The sequence below is a fragment of the Musa acuminata genome, chromosome BXJ1-3, assembly GCF_036884655.1.
Source record: "Musa acuminata AAA Group cultivar baxijiao chromosome BXJ1-3, Cavendish_Baxijiao_AAA, whole genome shotgun sequence".
Classification (NCBI taxonomy): Eukaryota; Viridiplantae; Streptophyta; class Magnoliopsida; order Zingiberales; family Musaceae; genus Musa; species Musa acuminata.
In genome coordinates this window covers 29,256,532-29,282,239 of record NC_088329.1, presented here as the reverse complement: position 1 = coordinate 29,282,239, position 25,708 = coordinate 29,256,532, and the positions used below count along the sequence as shown (strand labels likewise).

The following is a 25,708-nucleotide window of genomic DNA, read 5'->3' as shown; positions in this document are numbered from 1 at the left end:
AACGAGGAGATAAGTATTACTCAAAGGTAAATGCTCTGATACCATAGAATGAAGTATAAAAGTAAAAATATATATTAATTAATTTGATATAAATATCTATTTATACATAATGAAAAAGATGATTTTCCTCAATTGAGCGTAAGATTTTCACATATAATTGAAAAAAATATCAAGTTGGAAAAATCTCATCAAATCTCATCTACTATCACCTTCCTCGTCATGTAGTGATTAGCCCAGGCGGTCTGGCTTGGTCACGTCTTCACTCTCGCTTCATCTCAAGTTCTTAGGGCTCTTGTTTCTGTTCCCGTTCTCGGTCTCGTAGTCGGACCGTGCGCCGTCCACCGACACCACCACGCGCGCACGCGTTCCACTCGTGCCGTCGGCAAACAGGCCGTGGGTCCTTCCTCTGCACTGCACTGCACAGCATAGCACAGCACAGCACGTGCACCTGCCCCCTGCGTCCTTTCTCGAGCATCCGGCCTGTTGGCCTCCCTCTTCCCGCCTGTTGCACCTTTCCCCTTACCTCCGTAAATATCTCATAATGTCGGTCTGCACCAAGTACAAATGATGGGGAGAGAGACAAAATTGCGCGAAAGAAACCCATGTTCGTGTTTTCTATGGAGCGTTACACTTGGTTATCACGTGAGAGTCTATCGTTCTACCACGGTCTCGGGTGGGCCAAACAAAAACACCTGATTGATTACCGTGGACAATTATGTAAGCCAGCTGTCTTTTGGCGGACTCTGCTACATGACGTGGTATGTAAACGCCAGCGAGGATCGAGTCAGCAAATCTTAACAAATCAGACTCGACTTGGTTCTGTGTCCAAAGTAATATGTGATAATGGTCGTTCGTGTGTTATTCGCCCGCTCACGCGTTCGAAACTTACAGCCATTCATTCATCTGTCGAGCCCGCGCCGGCGTCTGTCACGTGCTTGTGTTCCTCGGGAGGAGAAGCGGCTGTGTCATCAAGGATCAACCAACCAACCGCGTAGAGGATACACTAATACACATGGCATCCGTGCCGTGTCCCAGCGTTTCCGACGGGCGGGCCCGAAACGCGGCAGCACTCTGTTCTTAATCATCTTAAACATCTAAACCATATTTCATCATTAAACGACTTCATTCGATCTGTTCCATCTAGAAAACTTACGTTCCCGATGCCTGTTGAACGGCATCGTATTTCATTTCACTCTTTCCTACTACGTATTTGCTAGTTTGCAAAGTCCAAACAACAAAACGGTACAAACAACAATCCGGTCAAGAACCCTCCGATACTAAATAAGCATTAGATAACATATTACAGAAAAATAAAAAAGAAAATAGCACTTGGAGGAAAGAAGATGTCATAGAGACCGTCCGTCCGTGGAAGGTGGGCTTTAAGCCGTGATTTGGCTTTCCACCGCGAGGCGTGCATCGTTGCCCGTTTCACTTCATTTGAACTCGCAGAAAACAGGGAGGCCCCTCTCCCTGCATCTCCACCTTCAATAAGAAACACAAGCAGCAGCGCCTCTCTCTCGGCAGTCACACCCAAGTGTTGCTTCGAAAATAGTAGGAAGATGAGATGAGGAAACATGGCGAGGCCGATCCCCTCTCATTTCTCCTCTTGTCTTGGCTTCTCATCCTCCCTCTCGTCTCCTCCTGCTCGGGGAGCCATGGTCACATGCCGCGCCTGCGGCGGCTTGTCCAAGAGGATCAAGATGCGGACGACTCGTCCTTCCCCAACTCCCGCCTCCGTGACGCCTACATTGCCCTCCAGGCATGGAAGCTCGCCATCGTCTCCGATCCTATGAACCTCACCGGCAACTGGGTCGGCCCCGCCGTCTGCAACTACACCGGCGTCTTCTGCTCCCCTCTCCCCTCCGACCCCACCCTCACTGTCGTCGCTGGCGTCGACCTCAACCACGGCGACCTCGCCGGCTACCTCCCCGACCAGCTCGGCCTCCTCGCCGACCTAGCCCTCCTCCACATCAACTCCAACCGCTTCTGCGGCACCCTCCCCCGTTCCCTCCGCCGCCTCGCTCTCCTCCACGAGCTCGACGTCAGCAACAACCGCCTCGCTGGCCCCTTCCCCGATGTCGTCCTCCGCCTCCCCTCCCTCCGCTACATCGATCTCCGAATCAACGAGTTCGAGGGCGCGGTGCCCCCGGAGCTGTTCGACAGGGACCTCGACGCCATCTTCCTTAACCACAACCGCTTCGCCTTCGACATCCCCGACAACCTCGGCAACTCCCCCGTCTCCGTCGTCGTCCTCGCCAACAACCGCTTCCACGGTTGCCTGCCCGCCGGCCTCGGCAACATGTCGAGGACGCTCAACGAGATCATCCTCATGAACAACGGCCTCAGCTCCTGCTTCCCTCCGGAGATCGGCCTCCTCAGGAGCCTCACCGTTCTCGACGTCAGCTTCAACAGGCTTGTTGGGCCACTACCGAACGTCGGCGGGATGGTCAGCCTGGAGCAGCTCGATGTAGCACACAATCTGCTTTCCGGAGGTATCCCGGCCTCGATCTGCGGTTTGCCGCGCCTCAAGAACTTTACCTATTCCTACAACTTCTTTACCGGGGAGCCGCCCCAGTGCTTCGCGGTCGAATCGTTCGACGACCGCCGCAATTGCCTTGCCGACAGGCCGAAGCAGCGCTCAGAGCGCCAATGTAAGTCGTTCCTGTCTCATCATCCCGTCGACTGCTCTGCTTTTACTTGCAAGCCCTTCGTGCCGGCCTCCCCTCCTCCGCCGCAACCGTCACCTCCTCCACCTTTTCCGCCACCGCCGTCGCCTCCTCGACTCCCTCCGCCACCGCCGTCGCCACCTCCACCTTCTCCGCCGCCGTCGCCTCCTCCACCGTCCCCTTCTCCTCCTCCACCGTCGCCTCCCCCTCCATTCCCTCCACCTCCGTCGCCGCCTCCACCTTCTCCACCACCGCCGTCGTACTGTATCCGATCTCCATCACCGCCGCCGCCAGTCTACTGCTCACGATCTCCGTCGCCTCCCGTCTACTGCAATCGGTCTCCACCGCCACCTAACCCCATCTTCCCTACACCGGCATATTCTCCATCTTCGCTGCCACCAAGCCCACCCCATTCTCCTCCATGGCACTCATCTCCACCACCTTCGATCTATTCAGCCCCTCCGCCACCGAACTCACCGCCGCCTCCGTCTTACCCATCACCGCCTAACTCACTGCCGCCTCCGTCGTACTCACCACCACCCAACTCCCGGCCGCCGCCGCCGCCTCCATCAAACTCACCTCCACTCCCACCTCCATGTGTCGAGCCGCCACCACCTCCTTGTATCGAACCGCCTTCACCGCCATGCATCGAGGCGCCGTCACCTGCACCCTCACCCGTATACGACGAACCATTGCCGGCTATCATTGGAATTTCATATACATCACCTCCACCTCCCGTCTTTTAATTCTTCTGCATATCTTTTTGCCACCCACCTACCCTCCGTCGGCAAAGGTGGGAATTTTCTTTTCTTTCTTCCTTTCTTTTGATGAGGATTCTTGCGGTGAAGTCCTCCATCAGATTCTCTCCATTGCCCTCCTTGGTTCTCTCCTTTTCCTCTCTCATTCCTCCAGCAAAGCAAACAACCAAATTGCTCGACTTGTGTTGTTGCTACAAGTAGATGTTCTTCAAGGTTATGAAGGCGTGGATGGAAGAAGGAAACAGCTTACAACGACTCCATTTGTCATTCCATGGCATATGGATGAAGGATATTATTCTGAATCGTGAATAAATGTGTGAAGGATCAGAGTCAGAGGTTTCAAGTAAACAATCTCATCTGTTCGTGTTCTTCTTCTATCCGTTCTTGTTTCAACATTCGATTAATCAACATTCCTGTACACTGTTGCCTGCTGTGATGGGATTACGTTTTCTCGATACAACGACGCGGATTTCAATCATAAACCCAAACCAAATCTAATTAAAGGATGCTTTTGTATGAGTTAATTGTGCGTCTAAAGACCCTCCGCAGCGGTTTCATTCTGCTTATTTTTGAACCACACAACGATACTCTTTTGCGAGGGCCGAATTGTGGAGGGAACTCCATCCCTACCCGTTACAGACACCGATGGAGGAAGTATGTCACCACACACACAAGGAGGCGGAATTCGATGGTCACTTATGTGGGCTCAGCCCAATTCACAGTGGCCTATCTATAATTCCACGTGTGAGCAAAGCAGGCGGAGGAGGGGATTTGGATAGACAGTAGGAAGCTCCTCGTCTCTGAACATCCCTCGTCCGCCGCGTTGTGGGAACATGAGGGTTCTCAGCGCCATCTCCCACCACCCTTCGCCGCTGCCCGCCTCCGCCTCCGCCTCCGCCTCTGCAGCAACAGCAACAGTAGGAGGAGGAGGAGCCTCCCCTTGCTCCCGCAGCACCCCCTCTCCTCTCCTCTCCTTCCCGCCTTCTTGTTGCTCTGCTGCTGCCTCCTCTTGTCCTCGATTCTTCCTCCCCTTCGTATCTGGTCTGCCCTCCTCCTTTTGGATTCGTAGGGTTATCTTTCCAATTCCATTTCCCCCTTTTCCCATATCGACATTCTTTTACGTTGTGTTTAGATTTTCCATCTTCGAACCATGGACGATCAAACGGCGCTGCGATCAAAGGGCGGGGGCTGATGGCCCTGCGCTCCGCTTTCCCCACATCTCCAGCTCTCATCTCCTCTGTCAGTGACCTCTTCGAGTTCATCTGCGCGGGTCCGCTGATGAAGCGGTTGGGTCTTACCGCTGAATCGGTGGCGGAATCCATCGACAAGTGGCTGGAGACCGGGGTGCACCTGTGCCAACTGTTCCGCCTCAATGAACTGAGCTTGTCGCCCCCCGAGAAGATCAGAATCTACCACTTTTACGTACCCGTGTTCCTCTGGTGCGAAGATCAACTTATGCGCCACCGCTCCATGTTCAGTGAAGGAGATGATATCCCTCCACTTGTGGTATAATGTGATTACTCTTTGATTGCATTCCAATTACAACTTCGGTCTATTCTTGTGTTTGTATATATATCTTTGTCAATCAACATTGAGGCATTACTCCAATATTTAAGATCGGCCATCTTGAATAGATATGACCTTCTGCATCCTGGAGAAGTTTATTTTCCAACATAAGGTGAAACAAAAGTGAAAAATATGAAAATTGAAAATAACGGATAGAAAAGTCATCAATCGTATAGTGAAAGAGTGACTTTTTCTTTGCAGATTGGTATCAGCGCTCCCCAAGGTAGTGGAAAAACTACTCTTGTATTTGCTCTTGATTACCTTTTCCGGCGATCTGGGAGGTAACCTCACTAGACCTTTGTGAAAGAAGAAAATAAGAAAATAATGTTCAGACAATTTTATTTTGCTAGATGCTTATGCACAATGTAGTATTGGTGTTTGTTGAAATCAGCTCAATTATAATAGAGTTAATGCAAGTTGTTTCCCAGGAATTCCGCAACTTTATCAATTGATGATTTCTATTTGACAGCTGAGGGACAGGTACATATACACACATTTAGATACAAATTTTCCTTTTCTTTTTTCCCTTAAAATTCCTTTTTTTTTTTCTGATTACGGGCTTTGTACCTAGGCGGAATTAAGGAGTCAAAATCCTGGAAACGCTCTATTAGAGGTGCTGAAAGAAGTTAATATTTTATCTTGCAGTATATGTGCAATCTATGATGCATTGTGGTGTCATAAGTCTTCCATCTTCAAGGCTATTGATCCTGGAAGTTTGATTAGATTATTTGGCATAACATAGTTGTATCACATATTTTCAGTTTCGTGGGAATGCGGGAAGCCACGACCTGCAATTCTCCATTGATACTCTTACTTCTTTAAGCAAATTAACAAAGAAAGGTATTATTTTACTCATTTGTCATCGGAGTCATTTATGGCTTCAGATACGAGTATCTACTCTTTTATTATCTGTTGTTATGGGTTTGAGCGACATATTCTTTACATAAATGCTAAGGACAGGTGTTTAACTGCACAACTGTTAAAATTGTTGATTAGTATTATCTTGAAACTATTCAGGTATGAAGATGAAGCTTCCACGGTATGACAAGGTATGCTGATCGTATCATCTCAGTTTACTTTTTTGTGGGTGTTTTGCCCATTTTTAAAGGTTAATTACGATAGACGTTCTTTGTTATGCAGTCTGCTTATGGAGGCAGGGGTGATCGAGCTGACCCTTCGACATGGCCAGAGGTTGAAGGGCCTGTAGAGGTATATCTACTTTAAATTGTAAAATTTTAATAATCCATCAATTTTGACAAAGATTCCGGAGAAAGAATTTCCCTATTTTTTTGGATCTTGAAGGGATATGAGTTTCCTAGATTGGTTAACCTTTTTCTTTTGTTCATGTAGGTTGTTTTGTTTGAAGGTTGGATGCTTGGGTTCAAACCTCTTCCAAATGAAGCTGTGAAAGCAGTTGACCCACAGGCAAGTTCTTGATGGGATAAAGGGAGTCCGTTAATTGTTTCTGCTTTTGTTATTTATTCATGAGAACCTATCTAATTTTTAGCTAGAACTGGTCAACGAAAACCTCAAAGCTTATTATAATGCTTGGGACAAGTTCATTGAAGCATGGATCATCATCAAAATTCGGGATCCCAATTGTGTTTACCAGTGGCGTCTGCAGGTGAACCGCATATGCTGATGAAATAAGTTGCTTAGACTGCTATCTAGTAGTACCTTTATTATTGTGCCGTGCGTCATGGATCCTTTACTCAAATAATATCTTATGGCTTTCAGGCAGAGGTGGCCATGAGGGAAGACGGGAAACCTGGCATGTCTGATGAAGAGGTGAGTCCTATTTTTTTTATCGTTCTCTTAATTTTTTCTTTCTTTCTCTTGTTTTAGGCATGAACAAACTAAGGTAATTTAACATCACATCCATGTTGAGTTGTTAATGGTTCTGATAAGTATTCGATTAGTAACAGGCATTGGATGTCTATGATTTGCCAGATATACAGTAATAGAGTTTATGGTATAATGCCATTAGCCATACTGAAACATTACTTGTTTGGCCATTACTTGTTGCTCTTTTGTATGTATGATTTGATAATACGTTGAGCTGCCAGCACTTGTTAGCTTGTCGGACGATTTATATATTTTAGTTTAGGTCATTTTGTGTTTTTTTTTGTCCTTTTATGTAATGACATCATGTTTGACAAAGTCATTTTCATTTTACAATTCTGTTGATGAATGAACTTCCCCGTTTGAAGATTAATCACCCGGTAGCTTTCTCGTAATAAGCAATTTGATATTTGGAGTTTGGACTTGTTCTTCTGCCTCAACATGCAATACCTGAATTTTGAACTATGCTTGCAGGTTTTGGATTTTGTATCACGTTACCTGCCAGCATATAAGGCCTATCTTCCAACACTCTACAGTGAGGGACCAAAAGGCTTGGACCCAGATCGTCTTGTTGTTATCGATATCGACGAGGAAAGGAATCCCTTATCGGAGGATTGACATTCAATTCTGGAATCAGAGTCTTGTTTTTTGGTACTTTTTAAGGTGATCATTTGTCACACCTCAGTATTTGCTGCTCATATCTCAGGAAGATCAAAGGACAAGCAATTCTTTCCTAATGGTTAGCCACACATCTGAAAGCAGTGTGGTTCTATAACGGTTGATCTCATATCTGCCTGCAAAAGTGAGAATCCCACGTCTGCCTCGCAGCCTTGTGGATTGCTCATCCTTACACATCACATGCACATGCACATGCGTGGTGTCTCTCTGTAGTACCAATGAGGGTGCCAAGTTTGGAGTGTGCCCCTTCAATTATCGTCGAGATGAAATAAGAAGATAGTCTTACATCGTTAAGAATTTAAAGAGACGAATGATATAAACTGGATTTGGTGTACCGTCTAGAAGTTGTTAATTTAGACTCGTCAAAACTTGTGAACAAAATTTTATCAGAACCAAATGAAGGAAAGAAAATATATTTTTATGGTATTTGGAGTATCAGTGATTTCCTGGGCATACGGTGATCCAAGATTGAAGTCAAGAAAAAAGTTTCATAAGATTTATGCAGATTATTTAGATTCTAAAGATGATGGAGTATATTGCTCTTTAGATATCTGTTTATTTGCTGCTTTGCCAATCGGACCATGGACATAAGACGCTCTTTTTAATTGCGTTATGGAGTAGATCATAGGGTGTCGTAACAAAGAAATAGTGCAACTGGGCTGGGTGACAACTTCGTATGGCGTTAAGATCACCACCTGATCTGCTTGCTCTTTGTATACTGTTAGCTGTAATCTCGGTGGCGGCCGTGTTCACGAGGAAGAGAACGGATACCCCGAATTTACACGTCAAGATGCAAGAATGGGAATGAATCAATGAACGCGGTTGAAATCACTATATTGGCTGGCTTTATCTCAGCTTGAAGCGCCGATGCCATCGGAGTACATCGGAGGAGGGCCAGCAGTGGCCCCCCGGGGGACGATAGGTGTTCCTCGTAGAAACCCAACGTTCTTGTTGGTCCCCGGCACCATGGGTCTCTTTGGGGGTCGAGAGCCAGCAATCCATGTTTGTAAGAGTAATGTCGTTCGGAGCGTGGACACACAGACTTTGTCCTCACCTTGCAAACGAAGCTACGTGTGCATCGGTGACAACGACGTTCCCTCGTTTCATTTCTTCTCCTCCGGTCGTTACTTCATTCATCTTTCTCTCTCTCATTCATTCTTAGCCGCACCTAAAAACCCCACATCGATTCTCTCTCTCTCTCTCTCTCTCTCTATATATATATATATATAAAATAGAGAGAGAGAGAGAGAGAGAGAAAGAAAAAGACGGAGAGGGTTATGGAATATCACGAGTAGTGGCATTCGCTTCCGGTCGAGAATGAGAGTCTGTATGTTTCTAAACGAGTAAAGAGGGGGGTAAAAAATCATAAAGAAAAAGAGGAAAAATAAAAAGCAGAGGAGAGTGAGGAGGGGACCAGAACGCAAAGCTCTTGCCTTCTGCTTTCCGGTGTGTTGATTCCTCTGATTAAAAGATCACTCTCCATCTCCCTCTCCCTCTCCTATACCCCCTCCCCTTTTGAGAACCCTCGCTCAAGCTTTATTTCTCTTTTTCCTTTCTGGGAGTCCGAGCCCTGATTCGGGATTGCAGGACGTCGGCAATGGGGTGTCGGAGGATCGGAGGATTACGGTTGTTGTAGTGGTGGTGGTGATGGATATGGGCCGGGATGAGAGCAAGCAAAAGGAAAATCCCTGCTTCCATGACTTCTTGGGCATGAGCGTGCACTGCGCTGAGAAGACGCCCCCGCCGGATCTCCTCTCCAGTGGCGGACACAGCGGCGCCGCCGACGACGCTTATGCTGCCTCGGTGGTGGTCTCTGCAGCCCGCCATCGTGGCCTTATGTCGCCAACTTGTGATCTCGGTTCAGGTTCGTTCTGGCTTCTTCTTTGTTTCTGTTTCTTTTGGGAAGGTACTGGGATGACCTGCTTCTGCTCCTCGTATCAGATCTTTGTTCTCCGTTGAAGTTTTCTAACAGGAAGATGCCTTTTGTTTTCATCATTCTTTACTTTTCGTGGTACATTTATTAGCCCCAAAGATGGCTTTGTTTTAAGCTCGTCTCTAGAGACTGCATAATTGACTAAAAACCAATTTCTTTCGTTTTTTTTCTTTTGCTTTGCACATTTGATAGCTGTAGTTTCTTCGGATGGTATATCAAGTTCGAGACTAATTTTTTTGTTTGATTGCTTGTTGAATTAAGTTATTCTGTTGCACAACATTTCGGTTGTCTTTCTTTTCAGAAATCTCTCTTAATTCCTCCGCTTACTATATTTTGTATGTAAATGCTTGTTTGTTTTTTCTTCTTTTGATTTGTTTTTAGTTGGTTTTATATGCTTATTTTGCTGCCATTCTGCACAGCTCATCTTTTCGGTGATCGACTTGTAGTATACAAACTCTGTTATCTGTTTTATGGTGGTTTCCCTATGTACAACACCATTCAACGAACTAGCTGACTATTCTACTTTGCTAAGCTTTTAGGCTTTTGCATAGTGTTAGCCTTCATTTACTAGTGACACTGTGATTCTTACAATATGGAGTGAAATTTTGCTACCTGTGGTTGCTCATTTACCACTTTGCTTTTCAGCTGTTCAATGTGCTGTTTGCAATCTGACTTCCATGATTTATTAGTGATAGGCAGTGCAAAGTTTCCTTGTATAGATACTTTAAATGCCATTTTCACAGATAATTATGAAAGGCTATGCTACTTGTTAATTGGTCTGTGGTTGTTTTTGTAAACTAGATGTTTTATCAGTCTTTTTCACAGATTACTCGTTGTTTTGAAGTTTCTGATATTAGCCTCTCTTTTTATTTGTGGTTTTAAAGATTTTCCAACGGTGCCTTTGTCAGTATGGAATACTTTGCCTCTCTGGTATCATTTGATGCCTTTAAAAAAAGTAAGGGAGATCAACTTATTCAGATATAACTTCTCTTTTCATCAGACTGGGATATATTAAGGTGAAACCTATTTTATGCACTCTAAGCATCAAATGATCATCTAAAACTTGTTATTCTTAAATAACTTCATGTATACTATATGGCTTACTTTTTTGATACTTGGCATATTTAATACTTTGAATTGCCTTTATATATTTTCCTTTTCTAGGTTTTTTTTCTCCCACTAAAAGTTTAACGTTCAATTGGCAGTTCTGAGTAATGAGTTCGTGTTCGATGTTAATTGGGTTGCTTGAGAATATCTTTTCTTTTTGATGTTTCTTGTGTTTTTGTAGACTCTTGGGCCAACTAGGGTTGGGGTCCTCGTGCATAATTGATATAACATGATGCCCTAATTCACTTGTTATTGGAAGCCCAGGTATAACTGAATTGGTTTATAAAATTAGATAGATAAACTGTCATTAATTTGGGTCTTGTGATTTTAAACATAAAAATTTGATGAGTCATGTTTTGCATGCGTTTGACTTGGGATGATCATTGGGTATGAATTGGGCCTTGGGTGAGGAGAGAATCGGTTCGGTTTATAATACTAGATGGGTCTACTATTAATAACTTGGGTTTAAACATTTTAGTGCATGTGTATCGACACTTAATTAAGTTACTGAGTCAATTCTCAATTGAGTGAGGTTTATAAGACTACTAGCACTTCAATTATGCATATTTCTTGTTCTGTCAATTTTTAATGTGAATTTCCTCAAATAGTTGTGATGTATGGCTGCATGTTATTCCTAGGAGCATGATCTTTGCAGATGGTACATTTTGCCTCAGATTTGGAAAATAGCATTGCTTTGACACCAGTGGCTTCTGTATACTTGTTTTGTTACTCCTTGCTATGATGTGTTGTACATTGTCAGGTCTTCTTTTTTTTCCTTTCTCCTGGATCTTGGTCTGTTAATTATGAATATTCTAGCACATGTGGTGATAGGGATTTTTGGGGATTTTAATTTCTCTACAAATATTTATATGCTGATTGGTACTGAATTTTCTCACATATAGCAATTTATATCTGGCTGACCAGAAAAAGTTTATTTCTTTTCCCTTTCCTAATCCTTGGTAGAGAGGCAGGGGGTGAAAGGTTCTGAAGTTTTTCACTTTCATGGTAGGAAGAGTGCTGTACCAGGGCCTGATGTTGGCAATACATTGTCTGGAAGAAAGAGGAGCTGTTCTGAATCAATACATTCAGGTTCAATAAATAGAGTGCATCCTGTGTGCTCAGATGTTCTCGAAAGCTCATGCCTGGTTAAGGTACTAACTTTGCTCTTTTACTTTTGTCCTTTGTCGGGTAAATCTTCTGCTTTTATTTTTATCTTGGTGAATAGTTGATAGACCTCTTATAAATGTTCAACTATGAAAATTAGATGTTTGGAAAAGAGGTGGTTAGTGAGCACCTGGGAAAATCTCATGATGACAAAATTATGCTATCAATGCTACGACCACCAAGGCCGACTTCTTTGATCTTACATCCTCTTAGTAGCATATCTGATTCACCTACGTCCAAGGAGGAACAATCATTGTCCAAAAATTCTGGACAGATATCAAATCATGCTCCACGGTTTTCCCAAGCTGGGATGTACTTAGGTTTGGCTTCTTCCTTGTATGCGTACAAAGATGCCAATGCAGTTGCAATGATTATTTCACAATCTGCTACAGATGATGGTTCTCAAACAGCCATTGGAGGATCTGGAGTTATGAGTACTGATAACCCAATTAACATGGCTTTTGGGAGAAACTCAACTGGGTTCTTGAATAAACCCAAGTCTTCTCTGGCTATTGAATCAGAACCTTCTAATATTGTAAGGTATGTCTCTCTAATTTAGTGGATTTTGCCTTATATATTTCTACAGGATTACAAGGCAACCATGATTCATCTGTTAGTAGATTCGACTATGAAGACATCAATGTCAGAAACCTTCTTTGTCTTGTGTTTTTCAGGCGTTCTACGACATCATCTGCTGGTCGTCAAATGACAATATTCTATGCTGGTCAAGCGCATGTTTTTGATAATGTCCAACCAAATAAGGTCCATCTAATTTTCATGTTAATGATCTTGATGAAACTTTAAATCTATTATAGAAGCATGTAGCATAGAAGGTGGCATGTTGCATAATTTGGAGAATGGATACTCATCTCTCTTGGAATGGGGTCGGCAAATTGCTTCGATGCCTTTTGTGGTTTAGACTTCAGAAACTGGCCTGTCTGGTGGATTTAGTACTACTCAACACAAACATTTGACCAGCATATCATCTATACATATTTGGTAAAATTCACATGCTAGCTAACCGTACTTGGCTGTTGATCTATTTATTTCCTGTTCAGCAAAACTTTGACCTTCTTTCTCATTTACTTTATGCATCATTCTCGCTCTAATTTGTCTCCACATCAACTGAGCCAGCAATTTTCCAATTGATTAATATTTTCAATAACAATAATTGCCTTCATACTCGATGTTGAACTACAGGCAGACGTTATAATGGCTCTAGCCAGAATAAATGGTGGGTCATGGTCGACCTCTCACTCTTCCAAATCCAGCGAACGGACAACCATGAATGAAGCTAAAGTGCCTGTTCATGGAGATATGGGTCATGGGATAAGCCAACTTGCAGGGATCCCACTTGCAGGTGTTCTTTCTGGTGTTACATCTGGTAAATATTTGCCCTTGTGTTACTATAGTCTTTTTATTTCTTTGTATCACTTCAATTTTATCGGAGGACCCCAAAGAGACTATGTAACAATAGTCTTATAAGTGGTGGTATGGCCTTTTAGGTGGCGGAACGATCGGCCGAGATGGGAGAACGATGACTCAAGCAACAGAACCTACCATGGGAGACAGGAGAGATGCATGATTTAGTCATGTGCTGCTGTGGATACATTGTCTCGGTGACGTTTAGGCATCTCAATTTTGTCATCAGATGCTTTGGTTTAATCAACCTACCTTGTAGACTACCTATATGCATTTTGTAGGCGCACAACTCTTCACGGGGTGATCGATCACCTTCGACATATATGCATTTTGTGCAGCTTGGCTAATTTTTTCTGTTCCATTAAATGAGCTGAAATTATTTCACGCTGATCATGGCACTGTTAGATTTCTAACTCAACACATAACCACATATACAATAAAATTTTTGGAAGGGAGAAGATATATGAGATGTTACTATCGTAGTACAGGTGCCCGCGGCTCTTCATCTCCTAATTAAAGATATATTAAAAATCTTTAATTAGGAAACTAATTTAAGATAAGATATATATTTTATATGATCACTTGACCTAACTAAAGATTAAGAAATCTAATTAAAATATGATTATAAAATTTAATTCGATTTTGATTAGAATTATTGGTAAATAGATAACAAATTTTTTTTAAATTATTTTTTTTCTTAGACGCTTTATTCTCGTATATGATGACAATCTTTTAATCCATCGATGGAGAAGAAGATGAGTCTTTTTTTTTTTTTTTAATAGACGATGCTTTATGACATTCACGATAATTTGTTAACTATAAAAAGTAAGCATAATTTATTTTTAAATCTATAATAATTGATGATTTCAATCCTAACATTAAAATTTTTTTCACATTATACGTTATACTAACAACTGGTATCCTCCTTCAACGCTCCGCTCCCCTTAGGTTCCCACGTTCCTTTCACCAAGACACCTTTTGCTATTCCTCCTCCATCTCTTCCCAAGCCTCCCAACCCGAGGAAGGAGGCATGAGGAACAACAGTGTCAACAAGCAAAGCTGTAGCAATCGACTGTGCTTTTTTATCTTCGACTAATGCACCTACTTTGCGGACGGGTCTCCTAAGGCAAGCTCATGACACAATTGTGTGGAGGCCGGATGTTGCACTCGAATCCGCTCCCCTATATATCCAAGAGAGCTCGCAGCTCATGTTGAAGTTAGACGGGGAGAACTTGCGGCGGCGAGAAGCCAATGGTGTTCAAGCCAGCCTGTATGAGTGTTAGAAAATAAATAGATAAACAAATTGTAGAAGAAGTTGATTGTTATTAACATATCCTCATTCCTTTTATACAGGTTAGAAGGGAGAATTTTCCTCAACAGGTTAGAGGATTTCCCTCAACAGAGTAGAGAGATTTCCTCAAACAGTTTAGGGAAATCTCATCTACTTATCATGCCCCCGCAAGATGGTGCTCCGATCAAGGAGGCCAATCTTGGACTGATGTAATGCAAAAAGTTTACGAGCTAGAGGCTTCGTAAATGAGTCGGCCAATTGATCAGTCGTATGAACATGAGAAACACGAAGTTGATGGCGGACAACTTGATCGCGTACAAAGTGGAAATCGATAGCAATATGTTTCATGCGGGAGTGGAATACCGGATTAGCGCACAGATAGGTAGCTCCAATGTTATCACAATATATTGTAGGGGTGGAATCGATGTTGAGTTCCTGGAGTAGATTCGTGATCCAATTGAGTTCTGCAGTGGTAGCGGCAATGGCACGGTATTCAGCTTCAGTTGTAGACCGAGCGATTGTCTTTTGCTTCTTAGAACTCCAGCTGATTGGATGAGCACCAAGGAAGATAATATACCCTGATGTGGATGTTCTATCATCAAGGTTACCTGCCCAATCAGCATCGGCAAAGGCATGAAGACAAAGTGGAGAGTGTTTACAAAAAAAGAGTCCATGATTTAGGGTCCCTTTAAGATATCGTAGAAGTCTCTTGACCGTAGACCAGTGTAGAGTAGATGGTTGATGCATAAACTGTGATAATTTATTGACAGCAAATGAGATGTCTGGACGCGTGAGAGCTAAGTATTGTAAAGAGCCAACAACTTGGCGGTATTGAGTGGGTTCTGTAGCAGGACTTCCATCCGATAATTTGAGAGAACCACTAGTAGAGATGGGGGTTGTAACTGCATTTGCATCCTGCATGTTTGTCTTTAATAACAAATCTTGAATGTACTTGCGTTGTGATAAAAGGAGACCGGAAGATGTGAAGGTAGCTTCGACGCCCAGAAAGTAGCTCAAGGGTCCGAGATCCTTAAGCGAGAATCGAGCTGCCAACTGTTTGATGAACGCTTGGATGCTGATGGGATTGTTGCCTGTGACAATAATATCATCCACATATACCAGAATATACATTGTGTTTCCATGATAATGTCGCAGAAACAACGAAGTGTCAGATTTGGAGTTAAGAAAGCCGATAGAAGTCAAAAATGAGCTAAGTTCAGTGTACCAAGCTCTCGGAGCCTGACGAAGTCCATAAATGGCTTTTCGAAGTTTGCAAACATGCTGTGGATACTGAGGATGAGTAAAACCGGGGGGTTGTTGCATAAAAACATCTTCGGATAGAGAACCCTGTAGAAAGGCATTATTAACATCCAATTGTCGTAATTGCCAGCCTTTAGTGGTAGCCAGACTCAAGATGAGCCGGATTGTAGTGGGTTTAACAACAGGACTAAACGTCTCAGTGAAATCAACCCCAGGTCGTTGATGAAACCCTTTGGCGACCAAGCGTGCCTTATATCGAGCAACAGAGCCATCTGGGTTCCGCTTAATTTTAAAGACCCACTTACACCCGATGATGTTTTGTGAAGGATGGAAAGGAATGAGATCCCACGTTGAATTATGGAGGAGGGCATTATATTCCTCACTCATGGCAGTACGCCAATGTGGAGATTTTTGGGCTTGAGTGAAGGTGGTGGGTTCAACGTTGGGGGATGAGGAATTCATGATAGCTTGTAGGTTAAGTACCTGACGAGGTTTAAAAATACCATGCTTAGAGCGAGTGGTCATAGGATGATTAGAGATGACAGGATTGGGAGGTGATGTTGGGTGAGGATCTGTGGCAAAAGTCGGGTCAAGTGGAGACACATCAGGGGTACTTGGGCAAGAAGGAGGTAAAGAGGATGGTTGTGTTTCGGAACATATTGCCCCATCAATTGGGGAAGAGTGGAGTGGAGTAGGAACGGGCAAGTGTTGAACTAGAGTGATATAGTGCGGATCAGGAGGGGAGGAAGTAGACGAAGTCATGGGAGGCTCGTCCGATTGGACCGAAGGTATACCCCAGTGAGATAGTGAAGTGGTCTATATGGCAGGATATGGAAGGGTTTGGAAAGGAAAGTTAGACTCAACAAAGACAACGTGACGTGATATGAAGATTTTGTGAGTGTGGAGATTATAGCAGCGGAAAGCATTATGTTCAAGTGAGTAACCAATAAAGACACAAGGAGTAGATCGGGATATTAACTTATGAGAGGCATAGGGACGTAACCAAGGATAACATAAACAACCGAACACTCGGAGTTTACGAAGGTTAGGGGGTTTATGAAATAGTGTGTCAAAGGGGGACCGGTATTGTAGAACTGGCGTAGGCATTCGATTAATTAGGTAGACAGCAGTTTGAAAGGCTGCTGTCCAAAAAGTTGAAGGCATGGAAGCCTGATGTAGAAGTGTGAGTCCAGTTTCTACTATATGCCGATGTTTGCGTTCGGTAGAACCAACTAGTTGAGGAGTATGTGGGGGAGACTTGAGGTGTTGAATGGCACAAGCTGAGAGATGGGATGCCAGGGCTTGATATTCACCACCACCATCAGAGTAGACTGTTTTAATGGTAGACTGAAAATAGTTTTCGACCAACTTCTAGAAAGTGGAAAAAATGTGAGAAACGTCAGATTTATGGGAAAGAGGATATATCCATGTGTACTTAGAGAAGTGATCTACAAAAATAACATAAAATCGGAACTTATCAAAAGATAAGATTGGAGTAGGACCCCAAACATCAGTATATATAATTTCAAAAGGTTTAGAAGAGGAAATGGAAGATGAGCCAAAAGGCTGCCGATGACTCTTATTACTAAGACAAGCATCACAATGCATCATAGAATTAGTGGACTTAAAAAGAGGAAGAGAGTGATGAGATAATAATTTCTGCTGAATAAAGGACGAGGGATGACCAAGCCGACGATGCCACACATCAATTGAGCCGCAACAGAAGAATGTTGTCTTTCGTAAATGTTGTCGGCTGGGTTATTCGAGAGGTTGATGGCCATTCGTAAATGTTGTCTTTATTCGGGCCTTGGACCAATGATGCCCCCGTGCTCAAGTCCTTAACAAGAAATGAATCAGGAAAGAATTCAATGGAAGTATTGTTATGTTTGCAAAATTGAGAAACAGAAATGAGGTTGCGTTTAATATGAGGGGCACATAAAACATCATCGAGGGTAAATGTATTAGAGTCAGAATTAAGCGTTGTGGAACCAGTATGAGTTATAGGAAGTCCTTTACCATCACCGATGATGATATCTTCATCGCCGCCATAGGGATTGTGAAGAGACAAATTCTGAAGATCAGCGGTGATGTGATGAGAGGCACCAGAGTCGACAATCCAGTTGGACTGGCTAGGTGTCGGAGAAGTTAGGAGATTTGCCTGAGGCCAGTGCGACGGAGCAGGGAGGCGGGGACGAGACCGGCAAACTTTAGCGGAGTGGTCGACTTTGTCACACAGTTGGCAAACGACCCGTCTTTGATGGCTCGGTAGGGCAGGACGCCAAGACGGATGATGGCTGGAGTTGCCACTTTGCGAGAAGTGATGACTAGGAGGATAGGAGGGGTGTTGCATGGAACTCACAGAATCAAGAGGCACATTAGCCAAACCTTGGGTGATGTTCGGCGAGTACCGAGTGCTCTTCCGTTTAGACTTATGACTGACTTGAGCAGTGATAGTTGATCCAAGCAGTTTGTCCGCACGCTTCAAGTACATCTCGTAGTCAGTCAGCTTATCATAGAGATCTTCAAAAGAGACTGGCGAGTCGCGTGCCCGAATTGCAGTAGCCAATTCCTTGTAGTCAGTGTCGAGACCATTGAGGGTATGAATGACAACCTCTTCGTCACATAGGGAATGACCTATCAAGGCCAAGTCATCAATGATAACCTTGATATGTTGTAGATAATCAGAGATACTACTTCCCTCTTGTTTTGTCACCATAAGCTTGGATAGAAGACTGAGCTTGCGAGTACGCGAATGATTTGCCAGGGTGGTTTGCAGTGTAGACCATGCATCAGCAGCTGTCACACATGAAGATATCAAGGGAGTAACGGATCCATCAACTAAAGCTTGAATAGCTTGGAGAATGAGACGATCTTGACGTAGCCACAGTTTGTGAGCTGGATTGGGTACTGGACTGGGATCGCCGGGGATGTTGAGCATGGCCGGAGGACATCTGAAGGAGCCATCAATGTAACCTAGCAAGTCGTATCCAAATAAAAGATTAGAAAATTGAGCTCGCCAGGACGCATAGTTGCCACCCTTTGATAACTTAAAGGGTATCAACGTGGCAGCATTGATGGAGATAAGCCCTGTAGAAGAACAAGAAGTGGGAGTCCCTACAGGAACTGAAATATCAGAAGAAGTGAACGAAGACATTTTTTTTTTCTCTCTACGTTCTTTTTTTTTTTTTTTATTTTTTTTATTTTTTTTAAAGAGGTGGAGAATGAGGGAGGGGGCTGCTGCTGTGGATTGCTGCTTGCTGCAGCGGATTGTAGAGGCTGCAGTTCGCCGGAAGATGGCTGCGAAAATTGCAGCGGTACTCAAGACTGCGGTTCGCCGGGAAATGGCCGCGAAAATCTGCAGTGTTACTCAAGGAAACTGCAGTGAGAGAAATCTGCAGCAATTAGATGTAGACTGTGGTTCGCTGCTGTGGATTGCTGCTTGCTGCAGCGGATTGTAGAGGCTGCAGTTCGCCGGAAGATGGCTGCGAAAACTACAACGGTACTCAAGACTGCGGTTCGTCGGGAAATGGCCGCGAAAATCTGCAGTGTTACTCAAGGAAACTGCAGTGAGAGAAATCTGCAGCAATTAGATGTATAGAGAAAAGCGGCAGCGAAAGCTGCTGTGGTAGAGAAAGGAAGATGCAGCGGTTGCGGTTGCTGCTGGTTGGGAAGCGGCCGCGACAGCGAAGGAGGAAGACGCGGCAGCCGTCGTTAAGCAAGGAAGACTGAGCGAGGAAGACACCATCGTTCGCCGTTCATAGCTATTGAGGAGGAGGACACCGCCGTTAAGGAGGCGTCGTTGTGTAGAGGGAAGCGGCAGCGAAAGCTGCTGCGGTAGAGGAAGATGCAACAGTTGCGACTGCTGCTGGCCAGGAAGCGAGGAAGACACCGCCGTTCGCTGTTCACCACTATTGAGGAGGCAGTGAGAGAATGTTTTCCTCCTTGCGTGACGACGACGGAGAGTGTCTGCTGTAGGCAGCAAATAGGAGAGGGAGCAAGGCCGGCGAAGAAAAGCAAGACCGGCGATGAAGAAAGAGAAGAAGTGGATGAGCAAAGCCAAGACGATGCTCGTTAGCACTGGCTCTGAATCCCTGTCTTGTGCTTCTTCTTGAGGCAGCGTGTTACTGTGGCCGCTTGGCTAACACACGACGATACTGTTGTCGCCAAGGAGGAACTGCTCTGATACCATGTTAGAAAATAAATAGATAAACAAATTGTAGAACAAGTTGATTGTTATTAACATATCCTCCTTCCTTTTATACAGGTTAGAAAGGAGAATTTTCCTCAACAGGTTAGAGGATTTCCCTCAACAGAGTAGAGAGATTTCCTCAAACAGTTTAGGGAAATCTCATCTACTTATCAATGAGAAGTTTATGAGCTGTACACCACTGCTTGAGATCCACCGAGGTATGCTGCCCAAATAGTGGAATGTGCTTGCTTAGAGGATTGATGGTGATGGACCTAGTGGGAGGGGGGTTCTATTGTTTCAAGTTTTCGCTGCTGGATGATCTTGAACATGTGTTGGCATTAATCCTCCTGCCTTGGAAGGAGAACTTTCAGCCTTTATTAGAGCATGTTACTTGGGCTCCGGCCTTGGTGCACTTCGCAGGGTTCCCATTACAATGCTTACAGCCTAACATTATTGTCCAAATTGCTGCTTTGTTAGGCAAGCCATTGAAAGTGGATGAAATCATGCTATCAGGGAAGAGGAAAAATTTTGGGAGAGTTTGTATTCTCATGGATTTCTCTAAGCCACTCTCTCGAGGAGTTTGGATCAAGATGGGAAACTATTAAGTTTTTCCAATCGGTAGCATATGAAAATATTCCATTACTTTTGTTTCAATTGTGGGATGGTTGGCCACCAGACCAAGATTTTTACTCTATAGGGAGGGTCATCGTCCAAGGCTTCAGCGCTAGCTCAAAGGGAGAGTTCAGTTGTCTCACAAGTGATTTTGAACAGGGACGACAAATAATTAATTATACGGTTTTGATTTGGTCATCGTTGGGAAACATGAAGGGACACAATCTAACCTAAGGCTGTGAGGGTATATCGCTGGAGAAGAAAGAGAGAAAGGGTGTCGGGATAGTTTAGAACCCGGCTAAGTCTAATATCATAGCCTAGACAAGCCACAACAAAGGACCTAAATAGCCTTGAGAGGAGAAATGTAAAGGTATCATTAACCACGTTCAACTTATTGTTTGGATCCTAAAGACATTAGGGGATGAATTAGTATATTCGAAATGAAGAAATGATACAAAAATTTATTCAAAAATATATTCGAAATGAATTGACCTTCCAATAGGCCCAATTTAGCCCTTATTCAGGTCCAATGGGCCTTTAATTAAGTTAGCATAGGTATATCCAAAATTAACTCAATTATAGCTTAAACTACTTCGATCAAGACACAAATAATTATAAACATAAATCCTATATTGTCCAGTATGTCATTAGTTTATCCGACTCTTCATTCGAACTCTCAGCGTGTCATACTTTCATTCGACGTGTTGCTCGATTCATTGGTATGTTAACCTCTTGCAACATCCGATCTTGGCGTAATGCTTGATTTTTCCGGCCTGATGCCCGATCTCTAACATAATCTACTATAGCCCAAAATCTAATTCTCCTACTTCAATCGATTTGCCTTTCCATAAGCGAAGTTAGTCCTATGTCACTTTTTTCAAACACTTATTAGATCATAAACTCATAAATTGATTTTGTTATTAAAATCCAGGATTCAAAAATCTCTTCCTTTTTTATGATAACCAATTGGTGATGAAGTTTTAACTAAACTCCCCCTATCTATATGCCATATTGAAATAAATTTGAATTCAGAAAATGATAACATTCTAATTATAATATCTTTGAATCTAAGTTGAAACATTTAATAAGAAATCATAGTGTTCATATACAATACATCATATCAAAATAATCATTACTTACTTTATATGCATATTATCATCATCATAAAATCATGAGTATTGCATGCATAATTTCAAATCATCAAGGTACATCATAACATGCATGATTCTAAAATATTAAAATTTTAAATCATTATAACTTCTCTCCCCTTATCATTAACAAAAAAGAGAAAAGTGTAAGTCTTTAGTTCTCTTTGAAATATGTAAACTAGAAAGTTTTTGCTTCTGATGTGCAAGCTAGCAAGTTTTACTTCTCTTTAAAATATGCATGCTAGTAATTTTTTTCTTTTAAGATATGTAAACTAGCAAGTTTTGCTTCTCTTTGAAATGTGTAAGTTGATAATTCTCTCCCCCTTTGTCATTGTCAAAAAGAAGGGAAGATATAATGGTGAAAAAATTTACATTTTTATTCCAATCTTAACATAAAAGATATCAAAGATAAAAGATCAAGTCGTAAATATAAAAAAATCATGATTCATTTTGATAAATCTCTTCTTTTATAAATAGCAAAAAGAAAGAATCATAGTAAATAATCTGGATTCAAAAGAAAACTCAAGTCATTAAAATAAAAAAATCATGATAATAATCCATAAAAAATATATGAGAAGAATTTATGTGTTTGAAAGATTCAACGTGCCTAATTCCCTTCTAATAAAATCAAAATTTTTCTTATTCAATAATTTAGTAAAAATATATGCTAATTGATGTTTTGTGTCAATAAAATCTAAAGATATATTATGATTATTAATATGATACCTAATAAAATAATATCTAAAATCAATGTGTTTAGTCATAGAGTATTGAATGAGATTCTTTGTTAAACAAATTATATTAGTATTATTACATTTTATAGGGATATTTTTTTAAGTAAGTCTATTATCTTCTAAGGTATTTTTCATCCATATTACTTGTGTACGACATACACCCGTTACTACATATTTAGGTTTGGCTATGGATAATACAACATAATTTTGTTTCTTAGAAGACCAAGAAACAAGTGCATGACCAAGAAGTTGACATGTTCCAAAGGTACTTTTTCTATCTATTTTACATCCAACAAAGTCAGCATCAGTATAAATAATCAAATCAAAATTTTTAGATTTTGAATAACATAATCCTAGATTAAGAGTTCCTTTTAAGTATCTAAAAATCCTTTTAATTACTTTATAATGAGATTGTTTAGAATTGGATTAAAATCTTGCATAAAGTCTAACACTAAATATTATATCAAGTCTAGTTGCTATGAGATATAGTAAACTATCTATCATACCTCTACAAGTCTTTTGAATAAAATATTCTCCTTCATTCTCCATATCTAATTTAGTAGAAGTGCTCATTGGTGTATTAATGTCCTTAGCACTATCCAAGTAAAATTATTTTAGTAGATCCAAAGTATACTTAGTTTGACTAACAAAAGTTTCATCACTTAGTTGCTTAATTTGTAATCATAAGAAAAATGTTGATTCACCTATTAAGTCTATTTCAAATTGTTGGCTCATACTTTTAGCAAATGATTCACACAAAGATTCATTTATAGAAAAAAATAATATCATTAACATAAATTTGAATAATAAAAAAATTAATATTTAATAAATAATGTGGTATCGACCTTGTATTTCAAAAAATTATTCTTAATAAAAAATGAGCTAAGTCTCTTATACCAAAGCCCTTGGGGTTTGTTTCAACCTATAGAGAGCCTTAGATAACTTAAAAATTTTTAGGATCAAGAGTGACACTAAGAGTACGGAAGCATAGTGAAAGTAAAAATTTACTTTGCAATAAAGGTAAATAGTAAGAAGTAAATGCAAACTAGACTTTTATAGTGGTTCAGTCATCATGACCTACATCTACTCCCGATTCCTCTTCCGTCGAGGCCACCGGCATCCCCTAACAATCTTCTTTCAATGGGTGAAGATCAACTACCATTTTACACCTTCTCCTTTTCATAGGTTTAGGAGATAACCTTTACACCTATCTTTTACAAGGTTTCCCTCACACACCTCCCTTATAACTCTCTCTAAGCTTTAGGAGGGAACTCAACTTTCTAGTAGGATTTACAATTTTAACATCATAGAGTTTTGCTCAAATTTCTTGTTATTCCATGCAGGAATAGCTAGGGTATTTATAGACCCCAATTGGCTTAAAAATGGAGATAAAAAAGTCTCATCCCGGGTTTCCCGGGTCCTAGCGGTACCATTACCTGTGCTGGGCAGTACCACCACCTGGAAGACTGAGTCTGGGCAATATCATCGCTTGACACAATCTCAGAGACTGTGCCACCGATGGTTTCATCTGTTGGGTCATTGTTTAAGCCTTCTACTTAGCCCACCATAACCCAAACTTGGGCCTAATTGGCCCCTAATTGAGTTGGCCTAATTACATTCTAAACTGACTCAATTAGACTCTAAACTAACTTAATCTAGCATAATCGATTACAAGTGAATCCTATGTTGTCCGACAAGTCATTGGTTCTTCCGGCGCTTCGTCCGATCCTTCGGTACATCATCCTCTCATTCGGTGTATTGCCCAATCAGCATGGTGTCTTCCTACAACATTTGATCTCCTTGGCACAATATCCGATCTTCTTGGCCCGATGCTCGAATTCATGGACCGAAGCCTTCGGCCGACATGTCGACTGATCCTCCAGCTTGACGTCTAATCTTCTGACATGTTTGCCATGACCCAACGTCTGATTCCTCCTATTTTAGTCGATTTGCCTTTTCTGATCGAAGCTAGTCCTACGTTACTTAAAGCATATTAGATGATAAACTCATCAATTGATTTCATCATCAAAATTTAAGATTCTACAATCTCCCCTTTTTTGATGATGATAACCAATTGATGACGGAGTTAACCTTAAATCCCCCTATCAATATGCCATATTGATAAAACCATGAATTCAAATTGAATTAAAATCAAAGCAAATTTAATCATGAATATTTCATCATTGCATGCATCATCGTAAGTTTGAAGTATTGCATATATAACACCAAATCATCATGTATATTTTTAAAATGTAAAATCATTGTTACATGCATGATTCGAAATCATCATACATAATTTCAAATCATCATTTTATACATGATCATCATCATAATTCCTCCTATTTTGTCAACAACAAAAAGGAGAAGTGCAACTATTAAGTTTTTGAGATATAATTTCAAATCATTGCATTATAAACATAATCTCAAGTTTTTGAAATATCATCATGCAAGCTAGTGATTTCTTTCTTCCCTTTTGAGAAGTTCTTTGAGAATGTGAAGTTTAGCAAAGTTTTTGCTTCTCTTCAGATAGCAACTTTTTTGCTTCTCTTTTGCATACTAGCAATTCTTTCTTCCCCCTTTGTCATTGGCAAAACGAGAAAGTGCAATTAGCAAATTTTTAGTTATGTAAACTAGCAAGATAGCAAGTTTTGAATATGCATGCTAGCAAGTTTGGTTGAATCTCGTATTTTGATGATAAAACCAATTAATAAGTTCTTATGATTTGATTTGCATTTTGAGTGATGCAGGAAGCTTCGATCAAGGAGAGACAATTGAAGTAGGAAGAATCATGTTGGGCCGGAGCAAACATATAAGAAGATTGGACGTCGCGCCGAAGGATCGGTAGACGTATCGACAGAAGGCTTCGGGCTACGGTTTCGGGCATTAGGCTAAGAAGAGCGGATATTGTGCCAAGGATATTGGAGTTGCGGAGGCCAATTGACCGATTGGGCAATAGGCCACAAGAAAGGACGATGCGCCGAAGAATCGAACGAAGTGTCGATGGACCATTGACATGTTGGACAATATGATTCATGCTTAGTAATATTTGTCTAGATCGAAGTGTGTTTTATATGTTCAGGATTAACTATGATAGCAAGGCATAAAGCAAACTGAAGTCCCGGAGTCAAGAACACAACTTCGTTGGGAGTTCGAGAGTTCGTCGGAAGTCCGGACGTTCGTCGGAAGTTCTACTGGAATTGACCGAGAAGTCCTAGAGCTTGCCAAAGAAGCTCGTTGAAACTTACCAAGAAGATCGTCATGAAGTCCAGGAGCTTGCCGGGAGTCCGTCGAAACATTGTAGAGAGATCGTCGGAAGTTCGTCGGAAGAAACCGAACTT

At 42.0% G+C, this 25,708-nt stretch overlaps 3 protein-coding genes across 8 annotated transcripts; all 3 read left to right on the top strand.

Annotated features, from left to right (window-relative positions):
• Window positions 1–1,419: 1,419 nt before the first annotated feature.
• On the top strand, window positions 1,420–3,838 carry LOC135624391 (leucine-rich repeat extensin-like protein 3). Its single transcript, XM_065127929.1, has one exon. It carries the CDS (start codon window positions 1,565–1,567, stop codon window positions 3,410–3,412), a length of 1,848 nt encoding a protein of 615 aa, XP_064984001.1. The 5' UTR covers window positions 1,420–1,564; the 3' UTR covers window positions 3,413–3,838.
• Window positions 3,839–4,175: 337 nt separating this feature from the next.
• Window positions 4,176–7,607, top strand: LOC103972931 (D-glycerate 3-kinase, chloroplastic). 3 transcript variants are annotated; one of them, XM_009387342.3, is made up of 12 exons: window positions 4,176–4,465; window positions 4,557–4,930; window positions 5,192–5,271; window positions 5,419–5,470; window positions 5,562–5,603; window positions 5,752–5,830; window positions 6,008–6,039; window positions 6,131–6,199; window positions 6,341–6,415; window positions 6,498–6,614; window positions 6,728–6,778; window positions 7,307–7,607. In XM_009387342.3, exons 1-12 carry the CDS (start codon window positions 4,258–4,260, stop codon window positions 7,448–7,450), a joined length of 1,323 nt encoding a protein of 440 aa, XP_009385617.2. In that variant the 5' UTR covers window positions 4,176–4,257; the 3' UTR covers window positions 7,451–7,607. The 3 variants fall into 3 exon arrangements, with proteins under 3 accessions (XP_009385617.2, XP_064984013.1, XP_064984024.1); XM_065127941.1 differs by having other exon boundaries at window positions 5,562–5,615; XM_065127952.1 differs by having other exon boundaries at window positions 4,180–4,465; window positions 5,562–5,615; window positions 6,502–6,614; window positions 7,307–7,530.
• Window positions 7,608–8,711: 1,104 nt separating this feature from the next.
• Window positions 8,712–13,520, top strand: LOC103972932 (protein TIFY 8). 4 transcript variants are annotated; one of them, XM_009387343.3, is made up of 7 exons: window positions 8,725–8,956; window positions 9,073–9,374; window positions 11,514–11,701; window positions 11,815–12,254; window positions 12,389–12,476; window positions 12,915–13,098; window positions 13,220–13,483. In XM_009387343.3, the coding sequence occupies exons 2-7, from the start codon at window positions 9,158–9,160 to the stop codon at window positions 13,297–13,299; spliced, it is 1,197 nt and encodes a 398-aa protein (XP_009385618.2). In that variant the 5' UTR covers window positions 8,725–8,956; window positions 9,073–9,157; the 3' UTR covers window positions 13,300–13,483. The 4 variants fall into 4 exon arrangements, with proteins under 4 accessions (XP_018676739.2, XP_009385618.2, XP_018676738.2 ...); XM_018821195.2 differs by having other exon boundaries at window positions 8,735–9,374; window positions 11,815–12,034; window positions 12,107–12,254; XM_018821194.2 differs by having other exon boundaries at window positions 8,712–9,374; window positions 12,915–13,074; window positions 13,220–13,520.
• Window positions 13,521–25,708: the final 12,188 nt, after the last annotated feature.